The following is a 27,318-nucleotide window of genomic DNA, read 5'->3' on the forward strand; positions in this document are numbered from 1 at the left end:
TGAGAATTAAATAATAATATCATAATATACATGTATATAATATTTATTGCCATGAAAATAAGGAAGCGAAACAATCTTGAGGCAATAAAATTATTTCTCCAGTGGTATGGAACATCCATTAGAAAATAGTGCTTGTTGATGTTTATTGAATTTTGATACAAAAGTGTAATACTTATACCTTTTTAAAAATATTGATAATACATTGATATAATTTTTTTAATGATCTACAAACTGACTAAAGTAAAAAAATATTTAAATTTTGTACAGAGTTTTATAAGTTTGTCACAGAATCGTAAACATCTCTCAAACTTTTTAAGAGTTTAATACCCTTATATTCTATATTGTTATAGGTTTATAGCTTATACTCAGTAGTCGTCATATGCAGTTTCCAGCTTTTATTCTAGTATATTAGCAAAACTCATTTTAGATTCCAATAAAAATAAACCCTCTGTATTCTATTATGGATGGATATAAATGAATGGACCAATCTTTTAGGTTTCATGTCACACTTATCCATAAGAATCAAATACCACATCTTCCTAATATCAAAATGATAAATAATTTGAACTATATATTTTAGAAGACAAAAATAATCTCTTTAGTTTTATGCCATTTGTTGTAAACAATACAATACTGTATAACGATTATGGTAGCTGCATTAATATTATTTATTCAAAAATTCTTGTATTTGTATTTGTTCGTCAATGACTGTAACCCCCTTAAACTCGATCCATGTAATCCTGACTGAGAATCACTGCTGTAATTTACTATATTGGGTATGATAAATTTAATGGCAACTCATAAGTAATTGCCAAAAATGATTTTGAGCATTGAATGAACGTTGTCAGATTGTATTACCAATAATATTTTATACTATATTTATATTGTAGTACCTTCCCATAAGTATCTGATTTATTTTACTGTTAATGCTGGACGCAAGTTATAATATGAGTTAAAAATTGAACTTGTCCTGAATAGACTGATCATGGTTTAGCCTAAGCTCTCGTATGATGGCTTGAGACTTTTTAATTAACTTTTTATGGTACCGTCGTAGTACCACCGAGGGGTGCAATAAGAAAGGATTTCCCAGAGTTCGCATTTTAGAGAGTTGATCTTGTTTTGCTTATAAAGTTATAAATGATTTCCATTGGTCACAAATTATAACAGAATATTAGAAATCAGTATTTTTTTTCTACATAAATAGGTCCCAAATTTTCTTTTATAATTGACTATTGAGACACTGCAACACATCAGAACGAACACAACTGCTATATTTCTCACTTGATCTTAAATTCTTAATAATACACTTGTGGAGTGTGCGGTTTTATTTGTTTATATTGAGTTTAGCTTGATGAAAAATGGTTATCAATGCCCATTCGGTTTATTTCGCATTCATTCATTCAAAAGATGTTGAGTATGTTGTTCAATTTTGTAAATGGATATAACGATATTTTTCAGAAAAATTTTTTAAAGATCATAGGGTCATAAAAAAAATAAATATATAAGCAAATACAGGTAACATTAATATATAAATATTATATGTATTAATTTAACATAGTATGTATGTTCTTTATGTAATACATCGTATATTATATATTTTTTAATAAATCTATCATCATAGAACACAAAAGTAATATCTTTAACAATGGTAATAAAATGAGAATAATATTTGCCTGGTGCATTCCGGTTGGATTATGAATACAAACGATAAAACGCGTAGTTATACCTAAACAGGCTACAATGTCTTATAAATTATAATATAATATAATATAGAGATTTAATATGTATATAAAAAAAAGAAAAAATTATTACGCCGTATTTGTTATTTTCAAATGCAATGTAATTAACTTAAAATCAAATTCACTTTATATAAAAACATGGGTAATAAAAAAAAATACATAATAATATATAATATTGTACTAGTTACAGACCTATTTGAACAAAATATATACGCTACTATATATACCTATAGTACCTTCCAAATATTAATATCAGGGCCGGCTCTAGCTTTTTCAGCGCTCAGTGCAAGTATTATTTCGGCGCCTTTTACCCTGTTTTTAAATATATAAATAGGCAACCGCACGCCCCCTTGATTTTGGCGCCCCTGTGCCGTCGCACACATCGATCGTATCTAAAGGATAGGCCCTGATTAATACTATCTACGTTGGCACGTCTTGTCATGATTCGGACTAGATAGAGTAATATAGGCACCTACCTCAGAGGAAGATACCTATTTCATATAATATCATACTAAAAAAAATTGTATTCTATTACGTTCAACAAATTATATTATTCAGTACTCCCCCATTCGGATTCGATGGCACGAGAGCTGTACCAACCTACTCATATCGGGTTAATATTGTATAGTATAGGCATACAGTCAGTGGAGTAGGAAGGGTGGTAGGGGTTTGTAACCCTCCCCCCGGAAATTGGGAAATAATAAGAAAAATCATTATTAAATCATTTTCAAATAAAATTTGTCAAAAATTAATTTTCAAACAATTCAAAAATCTGGATGGATCATGCAATTACATACAGTTATTAATACATCATATTGTATAATCATGTAAGTATATCAGTATATGTATACATACATAAATTAAGTAGGTACATATTTTATATTTAGTATATTATATAATATAATAATACAAATAAATTTGATTTATTCGCCGAGAGTTAAAAAATCTAAACGTAACTCTCTTGTTTCGATGAATACAAAAGGAATGAGTCTAACAGTCTCGGTTCAATCAGTTCTGCGGCGTCGTATTGGTTCATTATTTCTTTGCCACAATTTGCGGCGATTTTCCGCAGCGAAGCCTTTAAACAAAACAAAACACAATAGGTATAATATTGTATATTATAAAAATATACACAACACATATTATGCACTCGCGAGTCGCGGGTAGGCCATGCTACATTACTAGTTACTACATTATATATAGGTAGTTCAAATAACGCAATTCAACATAAACGTATCTATATTCTATACAATTAGTAATCGTCATCAAAAATACACATCGTTATTTTGTTTGATTGTGTTTTATTGGATTATTATTCTTGATGACGATTTAACACATTGCGCGGTATATATTATAAAATTATATATTAGACATTTCGGCATAAATGTATTTATGCAGTATAGCGACTTTTTGCAATTTGTTTTAAACCGTATATTATGTTTCGGCGAAGCGTAATTACGCTATTGTCCTTTTGACGATTAAAACAATTTTGATGCTAAACTCAAATCGAGAGATGCATCTGAATCGAGTACCTACATACATATTTTAAATGTTAACTAAACATATCGAATATTAAATGCAATATAAGGTTATGTTATAATGTTATTATTAAAATATAAGATAGCATGCTAATAGAGATATTTTTCCTCTGCAAGGAATTAAGGAAAATATGGAGGAATCATAGATATGATTTTGGATTAGTGCAGTGAAAAAATATCTATAGTAGCATACTACATTTGGTTATAAAAATTCAATTAATTTAATATTTTTTAATATTTTTTATATATTATTTTTATTGTCGATTCGCAGACAATTCGACGATTTCGATGGTATTTAACAAAGCGTTACTTAAACCAGCCTCTCAAAAATCGTTAAAAACAAAGTTGTATCCAGCCCAAAAACATATCTATGTTAAAATTAATATTATTTTTTTTAGTTTGAATCCTTTCAATTTTTCTGATTTTTTAAACTAAAAAATACAACACACTAATCAGAAATTCAGAATAATTCTGAACGCTGTAGCATTTTAATCAATCTAACACAAGTACAATTTTATATTTTTATTATAATATTATTATGTAAATAATAATTAGCAAATGCATTACAGTATATTTGTTAACCTGACCGTTTTTTTCTTAGTTATGTTTAAAGACTGTGCGAAATAATGAAATTTAGAGAACCAATATGATTCAAGTACCTACTGAATGGATATTTTGAAGAAAACAAAATTCAAAAAAGGTTTTTTTTGACATATTATTGCAGTAGTAATTTTGATAATTGACATTGATCACGAGTCACGACATTATTATTTCTTATAAAATTGAAAATATATAATATTGATTATGTACTTATGTGTGGTATACTTCGACGTTTTTACGTATACATAGGGAAGGTATACATATTCCAATATATGGAATATTGGTAAATGTACGGTACACTTAAACAGTTTTACGTAGATACTGGATACCACGATAAAAAAAGGAATCTTTAAATTACAGTAGGACCAGTAGGTATGCATTTATAATCATATTTTAAGTTATATAAATTATAAATAAGAAACTTTCTATAGCGAGGTATACTCACTAAGCACGCTACTAGAACACCGTCACTATGATTTCGTTCTCGTTCGTCTTTGCACAACCTTATCAAACGGTTAACGCCTTCGAGCTCCACGAATTGTTTCGACACTTCTACGTCACTGCACAGTCTACAATCATAAATTAATATAATAATTAACCAATGAAAGACGATCGTTGCAGAATGTTGATATAATATGTAAAGTAAATTATAAGTTATAAAGCTTAAATATATATTTCAGTGACGTCACGAACTCGCGATATTCCGCAGGAAGCAATTAATGCTATATCAAACAGCGTATATAACCATTAACCTGCGCACTTACCTATGTAAGTATACAGCCATTTAGCATAATATATATTTAGGTTATTTAAATATTTAAATACGCATTTGGATGTTTTCCTTTCACAGATTGAATCTGGTCGGATTTACTAGGTATACATATACGTCATTTTGTCGAGATGAATTATCAAGAGTGCGTCATGCGTGCTGTATAATAATAATAATACAATAGGTACCTGGACAAGGCGATGGCTGTCTTGTGCTGTAGCCGTTCCGCGGCCAATATCTCGGGAACGCGTTGCAACGGCGAGTGCCGGACTTGCAGGAAACACAGCAAAGCGACCACCGCGTGGTTGGCCGCCATGTGTGGTCTGGCCTCGGGGACCGCTGCCATGTTGGCCAAAAGCGTGGCCGTTTGCTCTTGCAAAAACACCGACGACTTGGTGCCGTTCTTCCGTACCGCTTCTATCAGCGATCCGGCGGTGCCCATGTTTAATATGGTCCATATCGCGTTCGGTTCCATGAACGTGATGTTGGCAAGCGCAGCGGACGACAGCAACAGCGTTTCCGACGACTGCGTGGTCTCCACCAAGTCTGATGGTTATGAAAAAAAAAAAAGAAAATCGGTCAAATCACATATAATTTACAAGGGTGGCACACGACGGCGCGAAACAGTAGGTATAATAAGTATAGCCGGTGACGTACACGTCAAAGAGGATATAATCGTGTCCAAGTATTCGCTGAGCCCGTTGACGACGTGGTTGTCTTCGATCCAAGGAGCGGTGATCTGAGCCAACACTGACACGGCGTCGGTGAGTTCTTTTTCCGAGCGGTTTTTACCACCCAATACATCGGATAATATCTCCACGCCTCCGGCCTAAAAGTTTAACAGAATTATATTAAACATAGGTAATAGGTACATATATTAGTTCATTACTTATTGTATTATATTATATACGTAGGTGGTATTCAATATGACAATATGCAGTATAATAATATTTACTATATATAGGTCAACACACTACACACAACATGTGTAATCGGTATTTAATTTTACATTGGTTTTGATTATATATATATACAATATATATATGATACAATAGTTATTGTATTAGTTATAGGTATACCTATCTATACCTTTTCGAATTGTCTGATGCTGTCAGACGAGCAACACACCATGGCAAGTGTGCGCAATGCAGCTGATCTAACTACACTAGACGCTGCTTCTATACAAACAGTCAACAAAGATCGGACACCATTGCACTTCGTCACCAAGCTACCGAGATGAACACTTTCTAACCCTAGGCTGTTGATACTGGACATCGTCTTAACGAGCTCAATATCAGTGCTTGGTTCTTCCAATATGTCCACCAAAGACTAAAAGTTTAACCAAACAGTATGAATTATTGTTTGATGAAAATAATTCAAACCTCAAAACTATAAATTATCATTATCGATGAATACCTGTATTTTCTTCATCAACAAAGCATCGATTAATTCGCTAAATATTTGTCCTAATGCCGACACATCGTTTAGAATAATCTTTCTGTTGCCTAGACGTCGGTTAGCATGGATTCTTAATTTCTCGGAAACATCTACCAAGTCCATACACAACTCTTGGCCATCCTCAGGTAGTTGACTCTCGTGATCACAAACAAAGTCTAACAACATACCAGTTAATGTTTGGACAGATGATCCAAAATTATCAACTGGACATTTGTTTAAATCACTAAGGAAGGAAAAATATAAATACATTTTTATATGTAAAATAGGTACATATAAATAAACTAATTAGAACACCTACTTGTAAACTTTTATAAATTCATTAGATATGGATTTTGTACGTTGATAAAGGTCCCGCACAACTTCAGAATCGGTGCAAATAACTGTAGAAAAACGACACATATCCTCAGAAGTTGCTATTGATTTCGATTGTAAAGTGGTCATGCATTCCGGTTCACATCTAAATCTCAGTTCATTAAGCCACTGTCCAACAGGCACTTCGTTTTCACGTTCAATTCTGGAAACAATATGATAATAAACGTAGGTATATTTTAAAATTAGTATTTCTAATTTTAACTAAGTAATATTCATAGTATATAAAATTTAAAAGTAATTTAAAAGTTTCCTCAGTTAAGATTCAAAGAAATAGGTACCTATAGATACTTATATATAAAAACGTTATTAATGAAATAAAAAAATATTAAAAAATGTAATTTAATAACGTCATATATTATATAATGTACCTTAGTACCTATACATAATATCTTATAGTATATTTATGTGTCCCTATATGGGCTACATGTATTGTACTAAATTATATATACTCTACACAATACAATATTACAATACACATTTTACTATTTTAGACTATCTAGTTCTAGAGACTAGATAGTATACATAAATTATCGAATGATTAATTGTATTATGATTATGGTATTAAAAATTAACCTGTTAAAGCTATCTTTTAAATGTTTCGGTTTTCTTAGTTGTAGATCTTTTCTATAATGTAATCTGGGAGTACAACATCTGTTTTTGGTTGATTTCGGTGTAGACGTATGCTCAGGTGAGCCCGGTCTGTCGGATTCACATAGACTCACAGTGTCTGCATCGTTAAAACGGTCGACAAACGGTGTGGGTGGATCGATAATCAAATCGTTATTTTTGATGCAGTCCTGTTTAATGTTTTCTACAACAGTAACATTTTCTGACTGATCGAAGTGACCGTCAAAACTTTTCACCGAACTCGGCGTCAACAATACTACGCTGGTTTTCGGCAATTCATCAACGATAAAACACGTCCGGTTGGGCGTGCGTGGTTCTTCCTCGTACTTTTTTGGCGTCGGTCTGAATGGTGATGTTTCCTCGACGGCGACGTACTCGAACGAACGGAACTTTCTAGACAATTCGCAAGCTGGTAAAAAACAATTGCAATGATTTGGTGATTGTGGTTGAGGTTCGCAAGGCGAAGGAACTCTAGGAACTAGTGCTTCGGGTAACACTCCGTCTGGCAATTGGTCGGTAAATGCATTAGTATTTTTCTGCTGTTTGTCTTCTTTCAGTAAAGCTTTCGACAATCCTAAGGGACTACTCTCGGAGTCCGAAAACCCGGAGTCCTGTGACTTGTGACTACCGTTGCTTGGGCTGCCGGACGATATACGTCTGCTTTCTGGTGACGACGATGGTTGTCGGCGCCACGAATGATGAATATCTTCATCGTCATCGTCTAAGTTGGGAAACCACACCTTGCTACGAGTCCGCTGGAAGTCGGTCATATTATTTTTGCTCATTGGACCTGAAACAAAATATTGACCTTATTAAATTAGAGTAGAGAAAATATTTCATCACAAGTGATGTGTTATTATTATGAACCAAGTGCGAGTATTTAAACTACTGCTGCAGTATACACATTTTGAGTAAGCTTCAATTAACATTTCAAGTACATTAATTGCTGTACGATTATAAGAACCATCTGCAAGTTAAGCTTTTTGTATTGATCTATATTAACATTTAAAATAGTCATGATTTTAACTTTTTAGCCATAAAACCTACTGAGGGTACATTCGTTCATTAAAAAATTGTATTTATTCATTTTTTGATAAAGGGGGGGGGGTATTCACAAGTATATAATAATTTATTTTGATTGAAAAAGTATAATTATAATTCTGACAACTGTTGGATTCGTTTTACATGTATAGATATAAGATAGGTATTTAAAAGGTTTCTTTGACCTGCAATGTTTAACAAATATTTTTTATACAGGTATATTATCAATTACCACTATTATATCAATAAAATTGTTGTTAGTGGATACTATTATTAGACATCACTACATCAGTATATGCTAGTATAGGTAATAGGTATATTGGTCTATATATTTTTAGTAAAAATTTGTATAACACGCTTTTAATATTTTCTAGAAACTGTTTAAAAACTAAAACTTATAATCAATATTTAAAACATCAAACTGTATTAATCATATTACCTTTAAACTATTTTACTTAAACATTAAGTAATAAGTATTCGTATACTTTATATGCCTAAGACGAAAATTATATGAATATTCAGCATTTGTGATCTACCTTGGCTACCTGCAGGTATTTATAAAACAGTATATAGCGCACGAGCACGACGAGTGACTAGAGAGTGAGTGTGTAGAATTTATAGATACCGGTAGCTATCAAAGTTCGTTTTTTATGCTCTCCAGAATCCAGATATAGTTATAATAATTGAACGAGTGTAGTGTAGGTATTAAGTTCTTTTTATTGTTCTCAAGACATTTTGTATGGGCGTGACTGATAGCGTTATAGAACACCGGACAATAAACCATATAGATTATAGTCCTATATAGCCGTGACCGAATAACAATCGTCTCCTTACTTACAACAAGGGTGACATGAAGATCGAGTTCACTTGGATATTGCTTTCCGAAACAGGTCACGGTTAAAAATATATATACCCAGTTATATTCAAGTATTATAGTCTTCGGAATCGGAGTGCCTGGTTAGGTACCTAATATACTTCATAAGAATGCACGTACCCATACTGGTTGGTTATGGACATTTCAGGTTAGTCCAATTCTTTTATTGGGGAACATTCATTTTTTTTTTTTAAAACACATTACAATATATGAAAACAAGAACATAAGATAATTATAAAATATATAAAACAAATTCTAACATAAAACCAATTACTGGTTTTTATTGTTATCAAAGGGTGTATGATATATACTTCACTTGGATTATGAGTACATCGTAAACACATATAAGAAAAAACAATGAAGCGCCTATACAAAATTGATTAGAACAGATACATTAAACTCAGTCGGGCTAATAACGAATATAGTAATATAAAAATCAAATCTGTAAGAAAATGAACATTACCTATAGATGATGCCAGACTAGCCAGATGCTCCAAACAAAAGGCCATTATGATTTATGAAGCGAATGACCATAATATTCTGTTATAAATATTATATGCTGGATATACCGATAACCGACAACCTTCAGAGTGGTCGCGACCCCCGTAGAGAAATACTACATTACGTTATCGGCATATCGATCTACGGTTTAAACAAATAAATATCAAAAAAACGCAGTTACGCAGTGGTTTATAATCAATATATGATTTTACTAGTAGCATATATGACACTCAACTCTATTAGTAGGTACTGTAGGTAAGTAATTTTTAAAAATAATAATTACCTATAATAGTTTTTTTCGAACAAACTTTTAAGTATAGTCGAATTACTGAATTATACCGTATTAGGTATATATGCTAAGCAGGTTTTAGTTGCCTACTAATGTTTTAATAGTACGTACATATAATACTCTTATTTACAGCCCACAGTATACTAATAAATTATAATTTATAAACGTATAATATAGAGATTTAAGGGATTAATTCCATAATCGCTTGTGTAGATTAATCAATTAAATAAATAAAATAAATGTCATAATCGGTTGAGAACTTATGACATTCTTAAGTTTTAAAGTAAAAACATCTATAACCTTGCATTTATAATGGAGTTTTTTTCCGTGAGCACTTTTTGAAAAGAAGGTTTGTGGATACGAATCGGATATGAGACAGATGGTTAGAATAATACTTAAAAGTATATTAGAGGACTATACCAATCTCTGTATTGAATACCATATGTCTACATATATATTAGAACTTGTGAAGTAACGGTATAAACTTCTAAAATAAATAATTATTATTTAAATGTATCATGGTATTTTTATTTTATTATGCTCAAATTCATTGACAATACGTTTTTATATATTATATAGGTATAATAAAACTATTTTTCAGCTGTTTAGAGCATTAGTGTTTTTTCGTTCTCATAACAATGTAATACGAACAACGTATATTATATATAATCTGTATATAAAAAATTAAATTGTAGTTTTAGCAGTTTTAATAAAGAGTTTTATACTCACGAAAAATAAAGAAATGCCTCTGTAATTGTTAATTGTGTATATTTGTGCTCATAATATAAAATAATATTAAGTCATAAAAAATATTGTAACTATGTACTACAAATTTAATTGATATTATTACCCTAATAATATAATATGTGTTAATGTGTTATATATTTATTATAGGTGATTGTGGAATTTAACTTGATTAAAGAGTCAATTAATTTTTATGTTTATATTAGAATAATTGCATATTAATTTTGATTTAAAATATAACAATAGCATTTTAGGTCAAACACATAATAGATTTTAAAAAGATTAAAAGACAAATAAAAACATTTGAAACAGTTTTTTTCTTAAAAATAATTCAACGAAAATTAATAATATAATTTTATTTATGTTGTGATAAATTTCATGTATATATTTTTTAGAACACTAATATAATGTATCTTCCTACAACCCATATAAATATAAATACTACACACATTCTTATAACTTATTATTTATCTACCGTTATAAAACAATATGTAATTTATAGCACAGTAAATTTTCGATTTATATTATAAAATTTAGTAGGTAACATCATACAATGCAGAATGGTATAGATCATTTCATCTTAATACATTACATCGCTACGTGTAATATCAATGCATATATAGGATATTATAAAGACCGCGCCTTTGTAAGTATATAATGTTAGAGATGATGTAGGTACACGGCGGACAGCCCCCAGATAAATGTCGTGTAGGTAGTAGTGTTCCACTGGCCCAGGATATTTTTCGATTATTTTAAAACTATGGTATACAATTTAAGATGCAAAACAAAAGAATCCAATTTGTTTGATGTTGTATTACGGTCTAAACAGATTTTAATATTGTCCAAATTCCCTAAGGCTTAATTTTATTTTCTATTGTACAACTAATATAATACCTATATAATATATATACTGAACGTTATAGGTATTGTATACACGTTTCCACGTATCACGTAACTATATGGCGATGGAAAGTATGTAAAAAAAATATATAGGTAATATAATATAATATTCCAGATCATTTCTGGGTGTCGGAATACCTAAGTATATTCAACACGTATCATCGGTTGTCTAGGTGTGTTTATATATACTTCATAGATTTTTCATGGCTCTGTATGACATGGTGTATAAGAATTTCTAATAAAAACAGTTATGTACCTATATAGTATATAAAATATACTAGATTAATGTATATAGGTAAAATGATATTTTTTATAAAAATGTTTCCTCAAGTTTAGTGCAATTTTAAATTTATTCAGTAAATAATTATAGTAACCATAGAAAGTGTCATCAATGGGTGGCTCTTTTTATCAAATTATTATTTTTTCCTGTGAATGTACTCTTAGCACATATTCTTATTGTATTAATGATACAGATTGTATATTACTTGTGAAAATAAAAAAATAAAATTTAAATTTGAATTATCCTACAAAGTTTAAATAATTATTTGATGGATTCGTGCTTTTAATTTATGTTATTTACATTAGAGTATTAAAGTATTAAACACATATATGTATATACTCACGCAGATGTTTCAATTATGAAACTAAAATAACAAAAGTTTATACATATAGCTTTTCAAATTATATATGTATATTTATGTATGATATATTGATATATGCAACATGTTATATTGTTATAAATAACTGATTAGTCATCTACTATATGCTGCACTACTAACAAAGTGTTCAAGTGTAAAAAAAAATATCTGGGACTAAGCGATTTTTTAAACACATACCACAAAACACATGTCCATAAAGTCCAGAACACAAGTCAATTATTATTGGCACATTCCAAATATTTGGAAATTAAAACATACCAAATATTTACATAATTATACAAGAATCGGAAAATGTATAATTTATAGATTGATCAATAATCACTTTTAAAATAGAAAAAATATACGACCAGTTAATTGATTAGTTACATTATAATATTCAATTTATACAAAATTGTTTATTTATACTGTAAATCATAATTCAGATAAATTATTAATATTTGTGATGCAGACGCGTTAACTTGATATAAATCGGATAAATTGCAAATATTAGCAATTTAACATATACCTATATCACCTATGGTTATTTGTTTCCAAATTCAAAAATTTAGGTTTTCGACTTCTCTTAATTGCACTGTTATTGATACATAAATAGGTATGCAATATTAATTGAAAACCTGCTGGCTACTATATACTTTAATAAGGTTGAATAAATACCACCATCATTGGCAATATTTTAATACAGGTTGAATTAATATCATTCCCATTGGCAAGTGAAAAATGCGTGATTAATGCAGTTAAATAATTAGTTATTAGTATAGATATTAGATACATTATAGGTTGATAATGCATTTAAAAAAAAAGCATATTAAATAATTAATTTAAATATTAAATATTAAATTTAAATATAAAGTATTAAATATTAAACACCCATATTTATATTTAATAGTACATTAGTGTTTGTATGTGTGTATGAGTAACAGCACGGGAGAAGAAAAGAAGTATTAAACTATCACGTAGACGCAGGATTTCAAAACAATAAAAATTGTCTCACCAAACCGATCACCTCATTTATTATTTATACCATATCATATTTAATAGACGGATCGTTATCATTATATAGGTACAAACGTAATTTTTTTTTTATACATTTTATGATTAGAAGAGAATGTTCACCTTTATTGCGGAGTGCGAATTGTTTTAACCGCGAGCATTCTGTCATGTACGAGCCCCTGCGGGGGTCTCTTATGCCAATTATGTGTTATCTCACAACATGTTAGGTCACTTTCTCAGTCGTTCGGAAATGTACCCATTGAAATAAGTACGTATTTAGTAGGTAGTATATCACAATGACATCCAAAGATATATGTGTGTTTACACTACCGCGGTATTTATAATTTTACATTCATCTCCATTCTGAAGGTCATTTAACAATAACAACAGTAAAAAAAAAAAAAAACATTTAAAAAATATAAATGTAATATTAATTATTTTATAATTGAACCACTTATAAACGTTATATACCTTGATATAGGACTTGGACCCGAAATTGAAGACAACTTAAAAAATGATCGATATTTTAAAAGCATCGGAACTCAATAATTTAATTTAATAATTTCTCCCTTAGTTTTTTGTTAGCAGAAGGTTTAAATTGTACCTATTGTGTAAGTCGGTTTTTCTTAGGAAAGCTTAAATATTTACTATGTTTTCGATGCCTGCAGGTCCTAATGCTTCATTCCTGTTGGTTGGAATGTTAAATTTTCGAGTTCGTCAAAATATTGATAGCACTCTGTTATTATATGTTTTACTATTAGGGTAACCTCACAGATTGTGCATTTAGGGGGCTCCTCTTTGGCCATAAGGAACTTTTGAGTCAGCCTTGTGTGACCTATATTCGGAGACGATTGATAGTAATTTTTTCTTTCCTGCTGAGATTCGGGTCTAGCCAGTTTAAAATTCTGTTTTTTATTTCCCTTAGTTTGGCCAGTTGTTTCGACCAGTGCATTTGCCATTTTATTTTTAATTTGTTTTTAATATGAGTTTTGATGTCATCATAAGTTACAATATCCAGAAGTTGTATATAGTTGTTTAATTGTGCCTATCTCCCGTTTGTTTGTATGCTATAATGTATTTTATAATTATATTATAATCTTATTTTAATAGTATATATATTTAAAGATTATAAATATTATGATTAATCGTAAATATAACTAATATTGATACCCTACTATTATAACTCAAATTTACATCCCTATAAACACACATGTGACATCTGCAGTAATTACTAATTAGTAATTAGGCACCATAAAGAATGGCCTGGAATGCGGGTTCTTGAGATCGATAATATATATATATATATTTATTTATTTTCCTATGTGATACAAAAAATATACGACAAGGTATTAATTTAAATAAATTAATTTTTGAATATAATTTTATTGAAATATCAACCAATTTATTATTATATACATAATGTCATCATTACTTTTTGTCCCACTACATGACTAATAATTTATTATTTAAAAAGTTATTTTTGATTGGGTGTGAGAAAATATTATTGACTGAATAGTCAACCATTCAGTATACTATAAGTAAAAAGTTCTATATAGGTAGTAGTGGTAGTACATAATACTTTCTAAGCTTTAGGGTAAACATAATATTAACTATATATCTACTATCTAGGTACCTATATGGTAATATGATATAATAATCAACTACATAATATCATATTATGGTGTGTGAATCTTCTTAATAGTTAATATTGTTAGTATTGGCATAATAATGTATTTGATTAAAATTTCAAATAAAATACGTATTTATTTACAAACCTATTTACATAATATATCTACAGAAATTTTATATTATTGTATACATCATACACACCTATATTTTTCTCAATTATATTTTATTTAATTTTCGTATAACAATTATCATACCTAGTTGTATTGTTGTTTGATTTTTGCAATCCATTGAATAATTTTCACAGTTTAATAGGAATGCATACATTGTTTAAAGACTAAGTGCGCAGTGATATTTATATACTTTATATAATATCTATATAACCATTACCCATTTAAGAAATGCTCTTGATTGTATTTTTATTTAAAAAATGTTTTATGAATAAAAAAATTGTTTAAGTAGGTATACAGTAATGTAATCTAATGTGTTATTTTTTTACCACGGTCCACAACAATTTTGTTACATTAATGGTTGTGTACTGTAGATACAGAATTTCTAAAGAATTTCATATCACATACTAAAATATAGGTGGGTATATCTACGGCAGGTGTCGTGCAAAATCGTGTAGTGCATTTATGAAAAAATAAGAATGTATAGGTTTTACTGAATACCTTTAGTGCTAAAACCCGTTACATTATGTCTATTGTTATACAATGTTATTTTCCAGTTAACTGATAATGATTTTTATCATATTATATAAGTACCTACTGAAAAATATAATGCCTGTGAAAATTGAGAAATGGATATTATTCGATTTGATTTCCCAATATTTGAATATTTTATTTATTTTGGTTTAATTTGATGAACGCATTTATTGACGGTTAGCAATACTAGATGGAATTAATTATACCTACAACCCACTGTAAAAAAAAATATTCGTAATACTCACAAGTCATAACAAGCACTATATACTCACATTTGGTCAATCTAAATATTTTTATTAGTCACTTACCGTGACGCAACCCTGCAGGCAAAATTATGCATAATATTAAGACAATATTATTAAAATATACAAACAATAATTATCAATACAACTAATTAAAATTATTTTCATATATTTGTGTTCATAAAATAATATATCATACTTATAGTAATCGGTATAAAAACAATTTTTATAATTTTGGATATTGATTTAAATTTGGTTGATCATTTATAATAAACATTTTGTATTGTTATTGATAATATTAAATGGGTGCCTATTTATTTATATAAATTATATGTGAGGACGTTGGGAGATATTTAATTATTATTTATAATAGTATAATATATAAATATACCCATTATAGTTATTACTTATTATGGTATAATATATGCGTATATAGTATTAATTTTTTTATGCTGTATGAAATTATTTTCTTTTGATTTATAATCATGGATAAACATTGAGTGTCCCACAAAAAATAGTTAATTTAAAATGGTGGGTTAATGAAATCAGCATTATCTCACTTCCTCGCGGCTTAAAATGAACAAATCCTTGTCGGAGGTTGTATGTATTTGTATTTTTGCAGTTTATTGATGCTGATCTTGTCAAGATTATAAAGTATATTATATACTAATATAATATGGATGAAAAATAAGACAATACATACCTAATAATAATATTATTATACAATATATATTATAAATATATAAATTATAAATTATAATGTACTTACAAATACTCAATATGCTTGCGGTATCATCGTTTTTTTTTTTTTTTGGTTATAAAACCAATACATAATATATTATGTATATGAATAAAATATATTAGATATGATTAATTTAAAAAAAACATGAGAGCTATAGGCCTATAGGTATTTAGAATTTTAAAATATTATTGTATTTGTATAAGTTTTATGTATGTCCATTACACACTCACTAGTTCTTTTTTTATTCATCACTAAATTATTCATACAGACTACTTAGGAGTGCTAAACCAATAGTAGATGCTGTGTGTCTCGTGTACGTGTATTCGCGCGGCCCACCGTGACAAGACATATTATCGGGCATGATGTAAACTGTAAACACACTGCAATAAGTCCATCGGAGGTCTTTGGCCCTCACGTGTGGAAAGACCGGCTAGTTGTAGTATTATTATTATTTATAGTCGATGCCATTCTCTTCCTTTTTTTAAATACATTATTATATTATTATTATTTTTTTACATTATATAGAATTATTATAGATACAGGAATATAGGACCATACATGCGATTTTTCCTATGTATCATTTTAAGACGTGATGTTCAATGATCATCTTCATCAGATTTTAATGAGACTGTATATTCACTAACAGATACTACCGTATGTCCATATATCATATTGTTATACCGATACATTCTAAACACCCGTCTTATATTTTTAACTATATAATAATTTCCTATCATATATGATTTACATGTGTTATTATTAACATGGTTGTTAATTTGTTATTACATTTTTTTATTGTAAAAAGTTATATAACAATGAAAAAAAATATTATACCGTTTTATAATAATATTATGGTAAGTATTTTGTCTGTAACCCATATTATGATCCTCATTGGATGTTACGTTTATTTTACGAAGTAATTATACTTTATAATTTGAATTTATGTTTTAAAGTGTGTAATACTATTAATTATTATAAATAAAATAAAATATAAAGTAAAAACTACAACTTATAACAGTTAAACATATAATAATAAATAACAGTCATTGAAACTTTTAACATAAAAAAGCGGGAAAGTGGATATCACTCTGCTGTACAGTAGGTTACAAGTGAGTTACTGCAGTAACGGATGGAATTAAATTTGAATCCAATGATATCATTGACACGAAAAACGATTCTTTGAAAATTTTTCAAATCTTAGATTTAAAAAGAAATTTTTTTATGAATTTCTAGCTTAAAATAATTTGCGAATTTTTGTGATTTTTGCGTATTTTGTCAAAATTGAAATTTTGAATGCTTGTAAAAAAAATTATGACTGATTTATTTTATTTTTCAACTGCTATTGTAAAAATATGTTAGGATCCTTGTATTAAATTTTCAAATCTTAGATTTAAAAAGAAAAACTTTTATGAATTTCTATCTAAGATAATTTGAACATATGCCTATAAATAGTTCAACTTCAGTCAACATTTTTTGAAAACTGCATGGTGGATCGAATATATAGTTACCTATTTAAACATTCAGTGAAAAATTAATGTATCCTATGGTCATCTGTTTTAAAGTTACATCAAAAATTAAAATTGATTTCGTCGAAAACTGATTGTGCGTTAAAATTCCCGTTTTTTCCTTAATTTTTTAGTTTATATACCCCTATTATTTAGAAAAATATTGAGCATTTTTTACTTTTGACCCCCCCCCCCTCAAAAAAAAAAAAATATCAATTAGATTCACTTTCTGATCTAACAAGATACTGAAGTTGAAAATCAAAGCATTTTTTACTTTTGACCCCCCCCCCTCAAAAAAAAAAAAATATCAATTAGATTCACTTTCTGATCTAACAAGATACTGAAGTTGAAAATCAAAGCATTTTTACGGCCCCAAAACGTTATGATAGACACAAAAAAAAAAAACACACATATCATGCGGTAAAATCAATACATTCCTCGCTCCGCGTAGAATCTAAAATAAATAAAAATAGAATATTGTTCTACCTGAGACAAGGTAGTTAAATAATTGGAATTTACAGTGGTCCCAGGGTTAAGTGTATACACATTATAATGTTCCGATGAGAAACAGCACGAAAGTTTTATGCAATTTAGAAAGATAAACTAGATTTGACAGGTTTACTTAACGTATTTATATAATATGAATATATATATATTATATGTATAAAGTGGCCTGTCATGGATTTAGGATAGTAATTTATCTAATATATTTAGGTATAGTAAATAATAAATATACATATGTCTCCCGAGTTTGTACGCAGCACGCGCAGTAACGAAACGACCGTGATCTTTGAGAAGCGCTTGCTTCTCAATTTTTTTTAAGAGGACGTGATACCCACATGTGTTGTCTCCGTCTTACAAGTGCGTAACATAGTACATTTTTCGCTCAGCAAAACACGTGTAGCTCCGTTAGCTGAAAAATTAGAGTGACTGACCTCTCATAAAATTTAAAGGTAAGATTATTATCTAGAAAACCTTATATGCTTTTTATTATATATTAAATTTAAAGCAAGTTATGAGTATTTTAAAATTGTAAATTTTTCGTGCATCTTAAAATACTCATAACTTTCTTTAAAATTTAAATATAATATAAAGCTAAAGCATATGAGGTTGTCTAGATAACAATCATATCTTTAAATGTTATAAGAGGTCAATTCACTCTAATTTTTAAGCAAACGGAGCTACACGAGTTATGCTGAACGTAAAATGTACTATACAATGCACTTGTAAGACGGGCACAACACATGCGGGTATCACGTCCGCTTAAGGTTTGAGGGTAGGTGGGTGCCGTGTGTATAGTATATAATAGGTACCTTATAGCCAGTAAGTCGGTTGGTGGGTGTGTAAATTGTAAGTTTGCTTATGGGTTATTTTAAGTTCATTTCGCCACTGAGCACGCGCATTAACTATATACGAGTATGTTTTAAGTTTTAACTATTAAATTATATACAATTGCACTACAATACACTTCTATACATATGCAAGCTGAGGAACTAAATTTATTAGATATGTCAAAAATAAAAATATAATAAACATCCATTAAAGTTTAAATTCAAAATATTATCATTTCATGTATATTTATCAAAAGTTTGTTTGAAATATTATAAAAGTTTTAATATAGGCATATTGCTATTTAAAATTTAAAATTGTATAAATAAATCATTAGATATATATATAATATGAATTTTAGAAAAATTCGGCAAATTTTTATATCGGTTGAAGCTGTTAATTTATATAGTAGCAAATAGCAATAGACAACAGTAGCATCATACATTTTAGTTCAAGTAAGTACCTATATGTTGGCAGGGGATAACAATCATGCAGGTAGTTCCGGACATCAGTGGATGATAGTAGATGACAAGAACATCCATCGCACATGTACCTATGCATAAGATAAACATCGTGAACACTACTACTGGCTTCTACTGGCTCAAGAACGGGCAAAAACATCGCAACTATTATTTTCAACTTTGCCGGGCGACTGTTTGGCAATATGTTTTTTTTTGCGTATTTGTATCGAATACTATATACGCGATCAAACCGGTTTGAAATGCATACCACAAAAATAATAATACAAATAAAAACGTACAGAGAGTATACTTCATTCTACATGTATACGTACATAATATTTTATATTCCTATATATTTTTCATTTAAGACTCGATCGATTATAGTCTGTATTATATCATGTTTTAAATTTATATTTGTACTGCCATTGTTTTTCGATGATAAAAATCAATACAACTAAGTAAATAATATTTGTTTAAAAATGTTCATATTTGCATACCTATATAATATAATATAATAATTTACATTTTTAAACCATCTATTTGTTTTTATGACTTATTATATTAGTCTTCTATTAGTATTTCAACGCGTATGCTTAATAATTAACATTAAAATTTAACAATTTAAGTATCTGATAATTATTAATTATTAAATTGTAAAGTTTAATATATCTTCTTAAAAACTTAAGTTATTTTTGTTCTAAATGTTGTAACTTTGTAAGTCGATCACAGTAATCACGGGCTAACTTTTTCTTTATTATATCAAATAAATAAAATTAAAATAAAGATGTGAAATACAAATTTAAAACGTTTTTATTATTTAAAATTATAATATAAATATGTATTATATATTTATCAATATAAATTCAGACCATTAATAAAATTTAAACAGCATAATAATATAATGACACTGCTGATCGACACAACAAATTAAAATGATGAATATAATAATAAAAATGATTACAAATAATTACAATACTTACAAATAGTTATCGTGAGATGATTAATAATATTTGGTTGGATAAAATCCAAATAGGTAGTATTGTATGCCATAAATTATATTAAGTTAGATCGTTAGTCATCAAGTACTCAACGGGAGTGTGTCATTCGAGAATTTCAAATTGACACAGGTTGGCCACCTCTGGTGTATCAGAAACGTCTAGCCTACTAGCTTAGGTTAGCCCAGTTAAGTGTCAATATGAATGTATAGTATAATAAACTTATGAATAATGTGCGATTAGTACCAATTATTTAAAATTAGTTGAGAACAGATCGAATCAGAATATAAATAATATAAAATAAATAATTATCTCTCTGCATATAATGCTATATAAATTAAATTTATAATCATCCATTTATCTATAGATATATACATCTAGATTTGATGTCACTATGCTAGACGCTTCTGTACACGAGTTAGCTAAATAGCACCCTTAGCACCTAATGTAATGTAATATTAAGTTCTTAGTAGATTATAAAACGGTCAAATTGTAGTAGTTTATACGACCAATGTGTAATGACACCCCGTATGGATGACGATATGCCGATATCTTTCAGTTAAATGGTATCATGTATAATGGTAAAGATGTTACTTTACTATGCTTTGTTATTTCTACGCATTTTCTACGCATCAGCCCTGGAAACATGCAATAGATTATCAGTTGTGTAAACTGTACAAGTATATATTTATTATTTTATGGTCGTGCCCGAATGGTATACGCGTTTTGCGTTTATATAAAAGACGTCGATTGCGGCCGTCCCAGATCAAGTCAATTAATTAAACACACGTTGTGTAGCGTATCGTATTATGTATATAAAATACAACTTATGGGCACTCAAGATTCTGCCAACTATAGTCATGTATATATATATTTATACTTATTTATAAATATACATACATACATTTATTTTACTTCCTCTTTTATATTAAGCCTACACTTGATTGTAATACAAATCATAAAATTTTAAATTTTGTCACAAATACACATGTGCTGATGATTTATTGCTCTTAACATTATAAGTAAAAGATACAAAAATAGCGTAGGATGGAACTAAAAAGAAAAACATATGTTACATAAAATATGTATTTAATATGATGCAATAGGTATTCTAAGGGAAACGTTTAACTAATTAAATGTTATTCGAAGATGACGAAGATAATTTCGTTGAACAAAAAACGAAAGTCATCAACAAGAATTGTACAAAATTAATATATGACGATTTCAGAACTAGTCTCGAAAATTATTACACTAGTTATTATTATCAAGATCTATATAATATACTTGAGATCGAATAAAAGTTAAGTTTTGTAGAACAAGTTTCATCAAAATTTAAGAGAGAAATACAAATGTTTGAGAATTAAAAAAATATGAAAGTTATTTCATCAAATATAAATTGCATTAGTATATATACAATATTTTTACATAAGTATACCTATATATATATATATAATTGTAAAATATTATAAATATTATATATTATATATGCAGACCAATTTTTAAGGCATCAGCTAGGCGTCAATGTAATTTTTTTCCACAAAAATATGCTCTACGGGAATGAATCCTGTTCTGTAGAATAAACCAAATTAGATAATTTTTTTTAAACTAATAAATGAAAGTAATGTTCTACTGGCTGCATTCAACTCAGTTTTTATATATTTTAACTTCAAACTTTATAGCATGTCTCCGAAAATAATACAATTTTAACCTTTTTCAAATTATATTATACTATTATTTGAAAAATATTGAAGTTCAATGTGGCTTATAACAGTTTTTTTTTTATCACATAGTTATCAAAATCTGACAATATTATTCTATACAAGGCTTGAGAATTATTCTTAATAATAGTATTTTTTTCGATATAATACACCGCCTATCAACCAACTCTCCCTTAAATAGGTTAATAGGTATCGGGTAGAAGATTAGTCGAACATTATTATATTAAGGTGGCAATTAAAATAAAAAATATAGTTGCTAAGTATAAAAATTAAACAAAAGTTAAAATGTAAAAATGTTGTTTTTAATAGCTTAAAATTATCTGGAAAAAAATATTACTTGAAAAAATGAAGAAAGTAGGTATTAATCTTTAAAAGAATCTTCTTATTGTAGTTGTGCATGTAAAAATTATTTATAATTATTATATAATCAGAAAAATCAATAAATTACAACACTGATAATAACTTGATGGTATTATACGATATATCATATTTTATAAGATTTAAATAAGGATATCATGTTACGATACCATTGTATCTTAAAGGCTTGGTATAGCTGGTATAAGTATTAGTGCACACGAATAACTTTCTATTTGCTCAATTTTTGCTAATTTGTTGTTATACTTTGCATCTCGTTATATTATTATAATATTATATAATTTATTTGATCAAAGTTTTAAAATGTATAATTAGAAAATATGAACATGACATTTGTTAATAATAAATAATAAATTATAATATATACACACCATATTTACGCATATATAGTTTAGAAATAAAAACAATTTATTTATGTTGTTAAAGTTTTTAAAGTGACTTAATATTTATATAGCTCAAAAGATATAAAGATATGTTTTATGAGCAATGTTATATACATATAGGTAACAATGATTAATCGTATATCGTTTGTATTGAATTTTTCCCATATCATGAGTTTGTACATTTTTATAATATAAAATGGTGTTAATTCTTTCCATGGACAGTATTAAATTAATAATTACTGATATGTCGAAACACATTTGGATAAGGTCCAATAATATTAAAGGAATCTGTTGATTTGATTATTATTCTTACGTTTCACTATCCATTTGGTTAAATCTTAAATTATAAATGATTAAATTAAAAGCTTTAAATAAATCTGAAGTTACAGCAGTTCATTTTTATTTTAAAAAGTATTAATTTACCCGCATACGGATAATAGCCCATATACATAATATGTTATCTACGATTGAAATCGAGTTAGGTAGGTTAAATACAGGTGTTCATGTATCAGTTATTAGTAATTGTAAGACAAAAATTATTTTTAATTGATTGAGACATCGGATGTAATAAATATTGTTAAGGATAAGATCATCAAAATTCCGTTACTTTGTACGTAAAATTATATATGATATAGGTAGGCAGGTAGCTATATACATATAGGTGTACATTTATATTATATTATATTATACCATTATTATATATAGAATAATTGTAGATCTCGGACGAAATTCACCTTCAATATGGTCTTATATAAATACGTTGTCATCAAAATGGTTTATTTTTACACAGCATAACGCGGATTACGACTATAAAATGGTATGAGAGGAAACTCATTTTTAGTAAATCCCGCAGGTATTTCAAGATCAGTTGTGTTGTATGTAACTACGGTGCATTTCTCAAAGGGCAACACACCCGCGCGTCGCGCTCTCATTATGAATTCTGCTCTTGCCCGTTTCTGGCCAACAATGGTTCATTCCCCAGGACATGTACGACCACAGAGACCTTCCTGTTTACTATGTGTAATAAATATTTTACTATCGTTCGCATCCCAATTGATGTGCTCGGTAAATAACAAAATCACAATTGGTACGTGGAGGGAAAAAACTCAGGTTTATATTATATACGTGTACATGCATTTAGCTTATATATTAATATAGGTATGGTCATTACAATGGTAGACCAGTGTTGAATGGAAAATATGGATAGTAAATATGGCACCCATAGTAGCGATGTCGTGACGAAAAATGTTTTATATTAATCGATAATATATTCATCACGGTATATTCAATATGCTATTTACTTTATACCTCCTGAAATTAAATTAAAATATTTAAAATAATTGCTTTTTTCCAAGATATTGGTTTTTATACATTTTTGTAGTTAATCAAAATTTGTTTTGATACAAATAGTTTTTATATTAGGTAAAATGTACTCTTTCTTAATTTATTTTAAATCACATATTATGTATACAGTATTATGAATCCAAGTGCAGAGTACCTATGTATACAGCTTACCTCAATCTATATATAATATTCTATCAAAAAATAATATTTAGATGTGAACAATTATTTGAACTTGAATGTTAAGTCGTACCTATTACAAAAAGAATTGACATAAAGTTAAAAGTTACCTATTAAGCAATTATAATTCGCAAATAAAAATATTGAGTATTTAAAATTGAAAACTAGAATTATTAAATAAATACCTAATTTAGTTATGATTACCTATAGTTGCTTTAGTATTAAAATTTTCTGTAGTTCCTATATCCATAGATTGATAGATAAAATATATTAACATATATAATATTATATATTGATGTATTTAATCTATGCTATACCTACGTATACACGTATCAATATTTTTGAAGGGTCTGCTCCAGTTGAATAGTTTTGTTTGATAGAAAAAAAAAGTAATACAAATAGAACGGTATAATTATATATTATACAATTCTTTTCCCTAGGAATGTTTTGCATGTCAGTGCAATATTTGTTTTACATAAATCTATCAAGTTGTAGAGTATACGTAATAACGAGTTTGTTTGTTATTTAGCTTATTTATTATAAGTCAGCTTGTGCAGTCGTAAGAGGATGTCAGCGCACTATTTGTTTTCTCTGTCTGGCTCACTCGTAACATAGACAAAACGCATATACGCAGAATCATTTTTTCTATATCTTAAAGTAATTTCAGAGTAAAACCTCCCATTACAAAAAAGATGGAAAATAATATTTTTGAGGGAATGACATATTGATTTGTTTAAATATTGTCTCTAAATAATTTAAACATTATTTAAATGTACAGTATTTTTTTGTTTATTTTGAAAGTCGAATACAAAGTCAAATATCAATAAAATATAAAATCAATAAGTCATTCCCTCAAAAATATTATTCTTGATCTTTTTTGTAATGGAAGGTTTTACTCTAAAATTACTTAAAGACATAGAAAAAATGATTCTTCGTAAATGCCTTTTGTCTATGTTACGCGTGGGTCAGAGAGAGAAAACAAATAGTGCGCTGACATCCTCTTAACAATATTATAAAATATATAACTGTAGTCATTTTTTGTTCTCATATTTATACGACCTAAATTGAATTAAAGTAAATCTCCACAAAAAATATAACAAACATATTATGATAAAAAAACCTATTGTTAGGTACATAAAAAAACTTAAAGAAAATAATGAACATTCAAAAGTAGTTTGCTATTATAATCAGAGATATTATCTCGATCATATATAATAATGACATATTTTTCATTCGGCACCCAATTTATTATCATCAAACTATTTTATAAAACTAAATATTTTAATTTGTCATTCACAGGCATACAATAAAAGTTACATTTAAGGATTTATTAATACTATAATATTAATTAGTTATATTCAAGTTTTATACTTTAATAACATTTTTTAGCCAAACGACTTTATCAAATTTAAAAATTCGCTATTTTTTTTTTTTTTTTTTTTGATTGATCGATGAAATTAAAATTTACTTGTAAATTTTAAATCATAATAATAGTTATATATATACACAAAAATATAAATAGATACTGGCTGTAGCATAAAAACAGTAATAATATATTATATATTGAGAGTACATACCGAGTACATGATAAAGACATCCAACATTGGATCTTCAAATCAATCTACCTACAAAAAAAAAAAAAAAAATGATATAGTATAATAATATGGTAGTATATTATAATGTACAAACAAGTTTAGTAAATTTAAACTAACAGTTATAAACATAAAAAAAACATTAAGAAAAAAACTTGCAAATATGTAGATCAATAGATTCATATATTTATTTAGTTGTGGTTAGTGCTCTTATAGAATAGTCAAGTTTTATATCTGGGTTTACTGACTTATATGTAATTAAATATAAGATATATTTAACTGAAGTAGGTAGGTACTGCATCATCAGACATATTTTATAATAAAACATTGACACCACTAATTAATATTTATAAAAACAGTGGCAATCATTATTATTTTCTTTAGGTATATTGTATCCCTACATATTATAATATATTATAGATATTATATATTATGATGTATATGAATTGTAATGACTAATAAATTTCTCTTATGATTATAGTGTATTCATGATTGTCACCTATTGACAATTTTATATAGAATCTAAAGTTTGGGATTGCATAATAATTGTAGATTACAAACGATGATAATCATTATGACTACTGACACACATTTTACGATAATTTATAAGATATTGTAATCACTAACCGCTATCTGTTAAAGCTAGTTACAGTATAATAGATATATAAATAATATAATATAATTATTGAAATGTGAAAGGACGTTTAAGAAATTAATTAATCTAGATTTACATTGTTTTAGAACGTTACATATTATACGTATAATAATTGTATTATTATATTTATATTTGTTAAGTAGATATCTAAATTAATGATATATATATTTTTTTTATTGAAATTCGGTTTTGTCCGTTATCCCGCATACACGACGTGTGCAAGGAGTAACATCGTTGTGTTCATTCTCTTGGGTACTATCTTTATTATAAAGTATATGCTGGCGGAAACAAAAATACATATTTTAACGGTTTGCATAATATTATAATGTCTTATTAATAACATTTTTATAAAGTAAGTAAAAGGGTTAT

At 27.9% G+C, this 27,318-nt stretch overlaps 1 protein-coding gene across 3 annotated transcripts in view; it reads right to left on the minus strand.

Annotated features, from left to right (window-relative positions):
- Positions 1-1,510: 1,510 nt before the first annotated feature.
- The window catches only part of insc (spindle orientation adaptor protein inscuteable), a 38,356-nt gene continuing 12,548 nt past the window's right edge, over positions 1,511-27,318 (minus strand). For 2 of the 3 annotated variants that reach the window (XM_089225588.1, XM_089225589.1), the window contains exons 2-10: positions 26,280-26,327; positions 7,050-7,893; positions 6,403-6,618; positions 6,063-6,327; positions 5,736-5,975; positions 5,304-5,475; positions 4,835-5,192; positions 4,323-4,446; positions 1,511-2,817 (exon numbers count right to left, since the gene is read on the minus strand). In XM_089225588.1, coding sequence (XP_089081714.1) covers positions 2,686-2,817; positions 4,323-4,446; positions 4,835-5,192; positions 5,304-5,475; positions 5,736-5,975; positions 6,063-6,327; positions 6,403-6,618; positions 7,050-7,888 — 2,346 coding nt within the window. In that variant the 5' untranslated portion in view covers positions 7,889-7,893; positions 26,280-26,327 and the 3' untranslated portion in view covers positions 1,511-2,685. The remainder of the gene's footprint in view (positions 2,818-4,322; positions 4,447-4,834; positions 5,193-5,303; positions 5,476-5,735; positions 5,976-6,062; positions 6,328-6,402; positions 6,619-7,049; positions 7,894-26,279; positions 26,328-27,318) is intronic. The other variant, XM_015524532.2, reaches the window with a different exon arrangement.

Source organism: Diuraphis noxia, unplaced genomic scaffold (genome assembly GCF_037042655.1).
Source record: "Diuraphis noxia isolate RWA-SAM2 unplaced genomic scaffold, SU_Dnox_SAM2 contig0004, whole genome shotgun sequence".
NCBI classification, from domain to species: domain Eukaryota; kingdom Metazoa; phylum Arthropoda; class Insecta; order Hemiptera; family Aphididae; genus Diuraphis; species Diuraphis noxia.